We start from the raw sequence: 13,292 nt of genomic DNA, 5'->3' as shown, positions 1-13,292 counted from the left end.
TACAGTACGTTTACATGACACTTGAAAAAACCGAATTATTGCCTTAATCCGACTATAACTGGACAACTGAAGTGCATGTAAACACCTTAGTCCGACTGAAATCTGTCAAAAAAAAAAAAAATGTTATGTCAAATTGTTAAATTTTGAAAATACTGGAAGAATGTTATGTCAAAAATGTAACATGCAGAAAAAATGAATATGTGAGTATTGGGGGCGGGACTAGATAAGCTTTTGCTTCTCCCGCTTTCCCTTTCGGTCATGTGTATTGTATTATTGGATTAAGATGATGTGTGATGATGATGACTAATTGACATGCCCGAAATGAACCAAATAAATAAATAAATAAATAAAAATCGGAGTTGAGAACTGACACCCAGATAATGCGATTGGAATTCGATTTTCTCCGTCATGATACACTTTAGTCGGAGTATAACTGGACAATGCATGTGTGCATGCTCCACAACCGCACAAAGTGGAGCAGAGAAGCTGCCCGAACCCGGCAAAGTAAAGAAAAAAACCCAACATCAGCGCCGATTCAATGCATTTCACACAGCGCCACCAGCAAGAGTGTTTTATTTTAAAAAAAGAGAGAGAGAGAGAAAGGAAAAAGGAAGCCCGTATCCTATTCTCAGCGCGCATCCGGCCCAGACTGGTGCGTCTGGTCGGGAACTGCAGTTGAGAATTTATTATTAAGCTTATAAGTTGTTTATATTCAGTTTTTTACGAGGTGACAGAAAAGTCAACAGGACAGGAGGCGTATTAACCCGCTGAAGCAACGGGTGACGCCGCATGAGGGGGCGGACCCCGTCAGTTATTCGATTTTCTCAGTTGCATGTATATTGAGACAAGGACAGAAGTCCAACTTGACTTTTGAGCATAGCTCGATTAAGCTCTGCATGTAAACGTACTGATTGAGATTATCCAACATAGATTTCACTCCCAGAGAGAAACTGGGGATTTGTATACACACACACCGCTTAGTGGGGCAATGAAGATGTCGGTGTAGTCACCTCTACCTATTTCCTGCTTGTGAGGTGTTTAAGGACATCTGAAAAACGTTACAGATGTTATGCCTGACATTAGTTTGTGTGTGTGTGGTCCACCAGTCTATTATAAACCAGTGTTGGTAAATAACTCGGGTTCATGATCTGACATTGTTTTGGTTTATGTGTGGTAAATGACCTTGGACCATACGTCGATCCTGAAGTCGTCCCTCAAGTGTTTGTGTCCACGCACACATACACACACACACATCTGCAGTGTTTTATCGTCCACATTCCTCACACCAGCGTTTACTCAGATGAAGAATGCATTTTCTGTACTGATGGACTGTGTGTGTGAGAGAGAGATATGTGTATGGCTGGGTTGTGTCATGTTCTTGTCACCCTCAATGCTCCCTAATGAAGAATAATGTATATGTGTGTGTGTGTGTGTAGAAACATGTTCTCACACACAGGAAGTACATTCCAGCTCTTTTTTTTTTGACATGACATTTTATTTTTTCTCTCTCTCTGTTCATTCACAAATAATCTTGAAGTCTGCGGTGCGTTCATTGTCTGTCTGACTCGTCTGAGGCTGAAGGGATTTCTCTCCACACGTCAGGAGACATTTTAGTTTTGATTGTTTGTCTTTAACAACAACACCAGATTTTATTTTATGTCATTTGTTGTTTCAGAGAACGAAAAACAGAGATCCACACAGTCTCGATCTGTCACAGGCAACTCAGCTTCCTGTTGCTCATCCTGACAGTTTATCTCTCTGTCTCTGTTTGTTTAGTTGGTTCAGACAGAAGACAGAGTTCGCTCTGGCATTGAAAACGTTTTGACTTGCATTAATGGCGATACCAGGTAGAAGACCTTGGTTGACACAACACTACACTTTCCCATGTTCCTGTCATGATAACTACGGCCGCTAGAAGTCGTCTAGCAGCAAAACCTGACCAGGGTTCATAGTTACCTTTCAGTTTACATTTTTCAGTTTGCCTTTGTGTGCTTTAGATACGGTTAAGAAACAGAAACAGTGTTGTCAGAGGTCAGACAGAGGTGTAACAAGTCTTAACAGTTCATTTAAAGGAGACATATTATGCCCCTTTACCACAAATTAAAATAGTTCCCAGGTGTCTTAGGCCCCGTCCAGACGAATACGCGGCTTCACCGAATCCGATCTTTTTCTTAATCGTTTTGAAAAAAATCTCCGTAAACACGGCATCGTTTTCAGAAATATCTGCGTCCACAAGGATCACCTGAAAACGACCCAAAACGCTGTAGTACCTACATACTGCAGGCGTGTGTGGAGCGTGTGTGGCGCTGCAGCGCTGCCACACATAAACAGACAGCTGAAGAAGACGGGAAGTCCCCGCTGTAATTCAATAGAAGAAGTCCCCCGCTGTATTCAAACTCAAACATGGGATTAAATGTTGACAAGGCGTCGTGTCAGAGTAAATATGATGATCAGTGATGATTAAACAGGCGCGATTCAGCTGCAGCGTCTGAGCGACCTGACGGTAGTCGGCCGTTGTTGTTGTTACGTCCATAGACTGTCAGTGTGCAGCTGCTGCAGCGGTGTGTGTGTGTGTGTCTCAGGTTACAGGTAGAGCGGCGGGGGGCATGAGATCATCGTTTCAGAAAAAGTCCGTATTGGCTGTCCAGACGAAAACGCTGGGGCGGCGTTTTCAAATTTTCCCACTCTGGGACCCGTTTTCAAAAAATACCGTTTTCACCCCCTGAAAACGCCGGATTCGTGTGGACGCGAGGCCGATCCGATAAAGTATTTATTCGGATTCGAAAAAAACGGATTCGTCTGGACGGGGCCTTAAAGACATGTCTGTGACATGCTTCGGTCAAAATACCCCCAGGATCAAACATCACAGCTCTTTTCATCTGCTCAAAACAGCCCTGTTCAGAACGGCTGGTTTCAGTGCCTGTCCCTTTAAATGCAAATTAGCCACTTCTCATCTCGTCCCGCCCCACTTGGTACTCACAGGTCGGGGTGGTATTATGCAAATTCAAAAACTAATGACATCATTGTCAGACAACTGAGGGAGCAGCTCGTAAAACCACATGGTTTTTAACCTTGGGAGTCTGCAAATTACAGATTTTTTGGTCAATTCTTACATTTTGGGAGCCGGAAGTGATATTTCCATAATATGTCCCCTTTAAAGAAACCTGAGCGGTTTGTTACGTCACTGACCGTCGTCGTCCTGTCAGAGAGCTGAACCCGGTGAAGGAGCGGCTCCTGTGGACCAGACCACCGTCGGAAGGAGAGTCGAATCGCAGCTTCACCGACATCCTGCAGAGAGAGAGAGAGAGAGAGAGAGATGTTTATTTGAGTTGATGAAGAGAAGGATGTAAAATTCTAATCATTTTTCCTCTTATATGTCCACACATACATGCCATCACTTAATCAACAAGACAACCAAAAACAGGAAACAGAGCCCCAGCATCATCATCACCATTGTCTCTGAGAGACCATAACAAAGAACAAAGATCTTGAGACAGACACCTCTGCTCATCGTGGTTCACACACGGGACAGATATAGTCACAGTGTGGAGCATGTGCAGCAGAGTCACTGTCAAGACGTCTTTGTTCAGCAGCTCGGGTGTTGATGACGAGGTGCAGAATGTGAACATCTGGGTCCGTACTTCCCCCTGTTTGTTCTCTCTGTAGTTAAAACTCTGAGTTGGTCCAGACTTTATCGTCTGGCTCATGAGCACTTCAGCAGTCGAGCTGAACCAAGACCATCCATGCTCAGTTAAACACCCCCACGATGAGGATTTAAACCGAAATGTGCCGCCAGTGCAAGTGGTTTAGAATAACCCAGTTTGGAGTTTGACCCAGAAACGCTCTGTGGTCCTGATGCCAGAACCAACATGGTTGCCTAGCGACCACACATAACACAACACACTGGGATGAGGAGACCAGGGACGATCACTCTGAACCAAAGTTAGTTAAGTAAGCACTTCTAATGTACCACACACACACACACACACAGTGGAGGGAAACAATTCAAAGTATTTCCATGCTACTTACATCTGACTGATGCAGCATTAGTTACAATAAACATAACATACCGGTATGTTACATTATATGTAACGTTTTGTGTTTCCTTTCTGTGCTTGTGGTGTGTGTTTTTTTAATATGCGTGTGTGTTTGTGTTATTGTTGTTGTTTGTCACAACAGGAAGTTCGTTACCACGAGAGCTGCACTGATGTGGTTCCATGTATTTACATCATGAGCCACACTGCTGCATTACTATTATTAACTACTGAACAATGATGATAAGAGAGACCAGACCCAGACGAGGGGTGGGTGGAGGGTGGGGGCGTCGGCTGAGAGACTGACATAGTCTTGTCTTGGCCGAGGGCCATGTTGAGCAGCTGTAATCGACTATCAAACAGACGATGTCCACCTCCGCCCGTCTCCACCCTGCCTGCTCCGTCTCTGATCGTAAGAAGCTTCAGCTGCTTCCTACAGTCACATCGTGTATCTGTTTGTCTTGTTTAACTGTCACATTGACACTTCACTCCCCTGTTTGCAAAAAGAAACTGGGATTTTGTTTAATGTTACACTTTTTTCCTCTGAACTTTGTGTTTGTTGAGAAGGATGTGGGGGGCGGGGGGGGTTCCTCTGAACCGCTGAGTCACCAGCTCATGTGGTTGTGAGGGTCAGATGTTACTGATTAAATTAATGAATAACTGTAAACACAGAGACGTATAATGCAGCAGATCAGGTTCTAGGCCACACACACACATGCAGCTGAGGTTGTTGGATGTTGTGACTCCCAGTTTTAGGATCACAGAGATGTCCGGTGTTTACATGTTGACAGACTGAGGGAAAAAGAGAGGTTGAAGAAGTCAAATCTGACTGAAGACAGACGAGCAGAAGCGGGACGACAGTCATTGCCACAGTCATCATAGTAGTAAATGTTTTACTGAAGATTTTAAACTCCTCCTAACTTTCTTGTCTGTATCCAAGGCAAGGCAAATTTGTTTGTATAGCACATTTTTACAAACAGTTTGTCTCAAAGGGCTTTAACAACATCCTCTGTCCTTAGACCCTCACATTGACTGAGGAACAACTCCTAAAAAAAACCCTAACAGGGAAAAAAACAGAAGAAACCTCAGAGTGAACAACAGAGGAGGGATTCCTCACCCAGGATGGGTAAACGTGTTTGGCAACCCTAAATGTAATAACAGCCAATAACATAATCATTTTAAATGTAATAAAGCCAATAATGTAATAAAACCTTTGAGCCAGCAACGTAATAACTTTTTGATTTTGTTACGTTTTATTACATAATTGGCTTTATTACATTTAAAATGGCCAAAATGATCACGTTATTGGCCATTATAACGTTTTGGGTTGCTACAGACATGCAGTAGATGTTGCAGACAAGAAAACAGTTTGCAACATGGAAGATAGGAAAACATGGAAATGGAATCAGTCTGTGAGCTTTAGAAATGCCTCTCCTTACCATACTACCTCCACCATGCTGATCTCCAGTATATTAACAGTCTCCAGTCAGTCAGTGAGCTAGCTCCTGTTAGCTCCCCAAAGTTGATCACCTTTGGGTCTGATCATGGATCTTAAGACCATGGGTATTTTAGGGTCAGAGCCCCAGAATGAAGTCTTGGTCTCAGAGATGTTGATCCCCGATCAGTGCTCTATAGTCTTTTTCCTTCCTCCCTTGTCTTCTCAGTCTCCTCCGCTGGCCTTCTGTTCGACCTCCCGAGGTGCTCCATCTCTGTCACCATTCTGCTCGGCCTCAGGGGACGTCCTGCCTCTGTCTCTGCCTTCGTCCGTCTGCCCAGTCTCCAGTCCGTTCTCTGGGGCAGCTTCACCAGTCTGGGTCTCCAGCTCCCTCCCTGTCCAGACTTCAGACAGTTCCCCTGAGATGCTCGGCTCTAGGCTTCAGCTCTCTGAATTAATGTTCAGACTTTCAAGTCTGACTTTAGGCAAATCCTCATTAAAGTGGATTTAGTTTCAGGGAAGTTGACAGTTTTTTTTTCCAATGGGTTCTAGTTTTGACCCTTATTCACAATCGAGTCCAGTAACACTCTGGACAGGTTGCAAACAAGACAACACAAACTGTCTTAAAACTTGATTAGGAGATAAAACCAAAAGTGAGAGCATCCAAAATGGCTTTCGTCCTTCATTTCTGGGAAACTGTGCAACGACACATGTGTACGTCTCTCCGCGTCAGTGGAGGTGAAATATGAACAAAGTCTAATGTTTTGTTCATCTTTACTTTCTCTGACTCAATTTAAAGCAGTACTAAAGAACTTTCAGTTTTGGTTGAGTTTGGCGGCGCCTGTGGACCAAAGCGGTAGTGTTTTGCCTGAAGGAAGACTCCATTTCCCATGAACACTAGCGTGAAGCCCTGTAAATATCCTGCATTAAAATTAACAGAAGACATCAAAACTAAGTTTCTGTTTCCAGTGGATCATTTCAAAGTGAAAACACAAACATAATCCATTGCTAAAGTGCCGTTTTGCCTGTTCCCTCCTTGTTGTGACTCGCAAAAGTGAAAGTGAAACTTAAGTGAGAGCCGGGTTCCCACCATGCTCCTCAAAGCTGCTTAGTGCCAGAGAAAGAGATACAGACCCCCTCAGGCCATGACAGAGGAGTCATTCAACTTGTTGTAAGTCGACGTATCATCACAAAAGTTATGAAAATATTTTATGAAGGTTGAAAAGTTACTTAGTGCTGGTTTAAAGGTCTGTTGTTGTGATGTTTCTTTGACTGTGTTGAGTCGGAGCCAACAGAAACCAGGCGGCACAAATAAGATCCAGAGGCACTGGTGCAATAAACTAGGAAAATCTTTTCACTTGGTCAGTGAAGCTCTGTAGATTTTGGGTCGTGATTAAACCAGAGGAAAATGTTCAAGTCGACTGTGCCTGGAACCTCCACTTAAGTTCTTTCCACTGATGCTTCAGACGAGCTTTTACATTTGTCTTCCACACGATCCGTCTTTAACACCCATCTCTCTCTCTCTCTCTCGCTCTGTGCATGAAGATCATTATTTGCATTCCTGGACATTTTGACGATTTATGTGCAGATTTAATTTCTTGCAAACCCAGCAGTGTCCCGCCAGCTGATTTCACTGGTGATTAATTAGCTGCTGGTTTGGCCGGAGGTGTGTGGACGTCACCGAGCGCAGCTGCTGCAGCTTCAAAACTTTGCGTCTTCTTGTTTCACCGTGATTAGAACGGACTGAGAAGCTGTTGAGTTAATGCAACTGAGAACATGTGAATGAGATGTAAAGTAAATAAGAGAGTTAATGATCTAATTACAGGCTTTACTGATGCATAGACGACAAAATAAATAATGTCTGGAATGTGATTCAAATGTGAGAAGAGGGAGGAACATTCCTCGAGTGATGGACTCTGGGTGGGAGAGGTGTGTGTGTGTGTGTGTGTGTGTGTGTGTGTGTGTGTGAGTGTTCACAGTGTTTTTGAGTGGTGTCTGGAGAAAAGCTGGGGTGAGATCTGCTCTTAAAAAATTAGCCTTGACCTGAAAGTGATTTACGGGGTCCCATGTGGTGAAGAGGCGGGAGGTTGGGGCCTGTGTGTGTATGTGTGTGTGTCTGGCCACAAAGATGTTCGCATGCAGCAGACCCTCATGAGGGGCCCGTACATCATCTGTGGTGACAAACACACACACACACACACGTACAAGTACACACATTTGCACAAAAGTGGACACAGAATACACTTGAAGGTTTACATTTACACACACACACACGCACATACAGACAGAAGGAACTGATTTCCTCCCCCCCTCCTCTCTTCTTGTGTGTGCTCTGTGACCATGAGCTTCAAATGTGGCTTCCTTGGTCTCACTGTTAATCTTCCTCCTCCAGCTCCACATAATGAGCCTCGTTTCTACTTCCACATTCGCCTGGTGAGGGTGGATTCAAACCCAGAGAGCCTGGGAAACCCTGAACAGTCAGGGGCCCTTAAAGCGTGCACGCCTCCTTGTATGAACACATTCTTTAGTGGCACATGCTGGTCACTGTAGAGGAGATGTTGCGGTTGTCATGGCGTCGTCATAGCTTTGTGTCTGCTCATATTTCTGAAGATGGATGTGAAACTATCAAATCAAATCAAAATGAACTTTATTTGTCCCGCAAGGGAAATTTGTCTTGGGCAAGTGGCGTCGTAACAGCTGCTTTGTACATGCAATGCGTACATACACAATACATACACTACAATACAGTAGTAATGATGACAAATATATCCAAGAAAAGAGAAAGAAGGAAAGTGCGGAGAGTGCAATAAATAGTTTAAAATACATAAAAAACTACATTAAAAAAATTCTGCTGCATTCTTATGTCTATATTGAAATGTGGCGTTGCAGCAGGTCTGGGCGGAGCTGATATTAAAGCTCCATAAAGGTGGATGTGTAGTGTGATTATAAAGCAGCTCTAGGTTCTAAATTAATACTGTGAAAGGATCAAATCCTCAGTCTGCAGAGAAATGCACACAGCCTGTATTTAGAAACTGAGCCTTAAAACCAGCTTTCTGGATTTCTGTGACTTTGTGATGTCATATCAACACAACTTACTTTGTGTGTGTGTGTGTGTGTGTGTGTGTGTGTGTGTGTGTGTGTGTGTGTGTGTGTGTGTGTGTGTGTGTGTGTGTGAACTGACCAAATGGGAAACAGCTTGAGTGATTCTGTGTGTTTAGTAAAACACAAAAAAAAGAAGAAAAGACTGAGGAACGCTCTGAACATCTTCAGTCTCATGGGTCACTGTGTGTGTCTGTGTGTTTGTAGACCGCCTTGCATCTCTCTGTTAGTGAAAACATGTTTTTGTTTGCTTGTGTTCTTCCCATCTGTCCTCTTGTTTTTGTTTCCTTTTCTATTTGCCTCTATCCCTTGCCTCTTTCTCTCTCTCTCTTAAGGCGACCGCCTTTAATTACATTAAATGCTCCTCTGAGACTTTGTCCAATTTCCCAGGAAGCCCGACCCACAGAACATATCTGTGTCTGTGTCAAACTTATTGGCTGTAAATAGTCGCCTCAAAGAGATTCTTCAGCAAGAGCACTGTGTGTGTGTGTGTGTGTGTGTGTGTGTGTGTGTGTGTGTGTGTAACTGTAACTGTGGTATGTGAGTGCGGGAGAGTTTTTAATTATCTTTGTTTAAATTGATGTTAAGTGTGTTTTTCATATCGCTGCAGTTTTAGATCATCACTGACTCCGTCCTCACTTATGGCTTAGCGCCAGCTCAGATGTGATTGGCTCATTGTGGAGGGGTCAGAGGTCAGAGATGACTCACGCCCTCCAGGGTGAAGAACTATGCTGCTCCGGATGGACGCGCACACACACATGCACACTCCTAAAATAGCAGCTGTAGTTGATGGTTTATGTGCTGCAGTGTCTGATGTGGTTCATCAGTTTTTATTCGTCCATTTGAAGTTTAGTGTTTTGTTTTTCCAGTTGTTGTCAAAGTAACTAAGTACTTCAGTTCAATTGGAGATACTTTCACATGTGGAGAATATTCGTCATTTATCTGCTACTGGCTCCATTATTTGCCCCATGAGTGTCTCCACCTCCATTAGTCAGTACGTTTACATGACACTTGAGAAAACCAAATTATTTCCTTAATCCGACTAAAACTGGACATCAGAGTGCATGTAAACGCATTAGTCCAACTAATATCGAAGTTCTCCAACTCTGATTAAGACACCCAGATAATGCGATTGGAATTCGACTTTCCCCGGCATGTATACGCCTTAATCGGAGTTTAACTAGACAACGCATGTGCGCATGCTCCACACCCCCCGTGCTGGCGTAAGACCCCGGAACAAAAACATCCAAGAAAGCCAGTCGCAGAAGCTGTTGTTGTAGCGTTACGGCGTTTTTGTCTGCCTCTCGAAGTCGTATGATCTGATATCACCAAGTAATTAACAGCCCAGGAGCGCTGTTATAACCAACCGGTTAGGTTTAGGGTTAGAGTTAGGGTTAGCCCTGGGCTGTTGTTTACTTGGTGATATCAGATCGTGCCTCGAAGTCAACATGACCACGAGGGATAGCGTGCACCTTATCTGCACAATCGCGCGCAATAGGTCAACCAGAAAAGGGGCCGTATTAACCTGCTGAAACGACGCATTACCACCACCTGATGTGGAGGAGGAGGACGTTCCCGTCGGTTATTCAGTTTTCTCAGTATCATATAAACTGGGCGAAGGTCAGAAGTCTGATTAGACGCCAAAATTGAATTTGAAGCATAGCTCGATTAAGCTGTGTATGTAAACGTACTGAGTGATGTTGGAGTGTGTGGTCAGAGTGTCAGTGTGATGCTGAACATCTGTCCGAGTCTCACTGTGTGGATCACTTAGAGTTGATCCTACAAGCTGCTAAAGGCTCCACCTGGTCCATGTGTCACTGACTTGATGCTTTAGTGATGTTACACAAGCAATGCTAACGTTTGCTAACTTCCCGTGACCAGTATGTGGTCACCATGATGTTGCTATTGGTAGCTAGTATTGCTGTAGATGATATCACAGTGTGAGCTAATGGTTGTGCCTGGATTGTTTTTGGTTGGATCTCGGATTCACAGTATCTTTACTCAGTGGTGCTTCTTGTGGTCTGAGCTGCTCTTGTGGTGGAGTGTTACCTTTACTGGCCATTTGGATCAGGTATGAAAACATAAGATGACACTAACTTGTTTGTTTTCAGTTGAACTTGCTTGAACTGTCAAGAAAAGATCTATTGACTTCTTCAGTGTTTAACATTTCCCCTATTTTGAACATAAACATAGCCTAAACTGGAAAACATATGGGAATGCACAAGACATGATCCCAGATCCTTGGTCTTTGTTGACCCACATGAATCACCTCCTTGTGACTCCTGATTGGCTGAAAGAAACAAAAGCCTGTGAGCATCTCTTTGTAGTCGCTGTAATCACACAGAGAAGTTTGGGTATAAACACTTAGAACAAGGGTGTGGACAACAAGTTTGTGTTCTTCTTCTTCATCCAGCTTGATGCTGCATCACTGCTTTTCTATTGTTTATCTCTCTGCCTGTGTCTAATGGGTATGACTCAGTTTCAAGTGTGAGAGTCTCTGTTTTGTAGGAGAGAGGAGGGTGGGGGTTAAATTATTACTCCTCAAGGAGACGTTTTGAAGTGGGTCATGACAACTTCTGACATACACACTCAACCACAGGACAAAGGGAAGACATCGATATATGACAGTTCACAGGGTCAACCTGCTGTTAAATGTGACCTGAACCTCCAAAAAAAATGGCTGCTCGACAAACCAAACACCTAAAAGCAACTTTTATGTAACTGGTGATGACACATTGCACTGACACAACAACCCACTCTGACCAATGATGTTCAGCGGTTTCGCAAAAGACAAATCCTTGTGTGTGTGTGTGTGTGTGTGTACACCCCATACTGAAGTTTTGTTTTCAGGTCATTGGATCGATCTTTGTCTTAAATTGTGTGAATTGGCACCGGGCTGCAGTTGTGTTAACACCGGCTGTCAACAGTCGGCTCTGTCAAAATGTTTGGATTTAGTTTGGATTGGAGGGAAGGGAGGGTCGCTTCAAGAAAGAGAGGAAGGGAGGTGAAATGCTCGGGTTGATGGGAAAATGTGATCGAGAATATTTTAAGAATTTTTGTTGATTCAGAGGAAAAAGCAGAACATGCCGTACATCAGACGCTGAATAACAGTTGCACTAATAAATGTTTACGCCATATAACAAGAGTTTGTTTAATCTGCACAAAGTGTGTGACAGTTTGTTGTTCATGTGCCAAAGTATTTCTAATGACTCATTTTCATGCTTCTCAGTTTCAAACAAACAGGACATGATGTTTTGATCACGAGTTGTCTCCCCCTGTTCCCACTCTATGATAGCCTATGATACAGATGTGAGGGTGGTAGTGGTCCAAACATTTAATTCATGACAAGGAAGTGGATGATATCTGGATATTCCTCACAATCTAGAGCAACAATTACTTAAAGCTGTACAGAAAAGAAAATTGAATTTGAGCCCACTGTGGGTCCTAACATTACTGTAATAACTCATCTATCAGACGATGTAGGCCAAACTTTGTGCAAAATTGTATTTTCGAGTAAATCTGGGATGAAAGTGTGGTAGTTTTTTTTCGCATTGGATAATGCAGGCGCACGAAGTATGTGTCACGTTGCTCACGATTCATCTGCCACTGATATTGGATCTGTCATCCGTCAATCAAACGTCTGAGACAACACACACACACCGAGCTCGGTCTCGCCCCAAACATTGAATATCCCGCCCGCTCGTTAACGACCAATCAAATTCATTTTCCTTACTCGGGTAAACTTAAACTAAACTGGAAACTCTGCGCGACAAACAGGACAAACGGCCAGTGAACACCTTTAATGTGTAATATTGATTATTGTTTATTCAACTACTGAAACAGAATCCAGACAAGTGAACTGTTGCACATTGGATGTGAAAATTTTAGACATTAAAGGTAGAGCAGGAGATCCTGGAAAAATGGTTCGAGAAGGCCACATTTTGAAAACCTACATGATCCAAAAGTCCAAGCCCCTTTTTTTCAGACTTCTCTCCGAAGCCATGCCTCCAGAGCACAGGAACACGCCACACAACTGTCATCTCTTCTGTATCGTAAATCGTTGAAGACTCTGAGGACGCGTACGATAAGTGAATGAAGAGGGGAGTGCACAGAGAGGGGAGGGAGGGCCAGATACTGTAGCATTCTGATAGACGCATCATGATCCAATGAATTCGTTAGTGGCATTGAAAATGATTGGATGGTGTTTTTACAGGGTTGTCCCTTCCACAGGTGACAGACATTTTTCATTTTTGTGAAAAAGTATTTAATTAAAAACAATAGAGTAAGAAATACTCCAGAAAATATCTCCTCCCCTGCCTTTAACTCAAGACAGAAGTAGCATTTAGCTAAATTTAAAAGTCATTTCACAAGAGAAATATTGTAATATACAAAATAATACTCATATACTCACTCATAATAAACAGTGTCATTTTTATTTTAAACACAAGTCCTGCTTTTGAAATTAAGAGTAAAATTAAATCAACTCCAGGTTGTTAAGCAACTCCGATATTGAGTTACACCGATTAGTGTGGTAGCAGGTGTAACCATACCAACAACACTGATGTCACAGCTCTGACACACCAGTTACAGAGAAAAAAATACACATCGACACATAAAGAACAAAGATAAACATATTTAATTGAGGGGAAGTTCTCAGTTACTTTTCATGAATGGTCAACATTTAAATGCTGCAGTATCGCAAACACTATTATTGAAGCAGCAGT

At 43.1% G+C, this 13,292-nt stretch overlaps 1 protein-coding gene across 2 annotated transcripts in view; it reads right to left on the bottom strand.

The window, feature by feature from the left end:
* The window catches only part of ripor3 (RIPOR family member 3), a 55,563-nt gene that overhangs the window by 21,341 nt on the left and 20,930 nt on the right, over positions 1-13,292 (bottom strand). For both annotated transcript variants that reach the window (XM_085775705.1, XM_085775706.1), the window contains one exon: positions 3,190-3,288. In XM_085775705.1, coding sequence (XP_085631831.1) covers positions 3,190-3,287 — 98 coding nt within the window. In that variant the 5' untranslated portion in view covers position 3,288. The remainder of the gene's footprint in view (positions 1-3,189; positions 3,289-13,292) is intronic.

This window comes from Trachurus japonicus, chromosome 5 (assembly GCF_045865225.1).
Source record: "Trachurus japonicus isolate A0001 chromosome 5, Traja_1.0".
NCBI classification, from domain to species: domain Eukaryota; kingdom Metazoa; phylum Chordata; class Actinopteri; order Carangiformes; family Carangidae; genus Trachurus; species Trachurus japonicus.
Note: the sequence above shows the minus strand (reverse complement) of the source record. Positions and strands in the feature narration are given on the sequence as shown.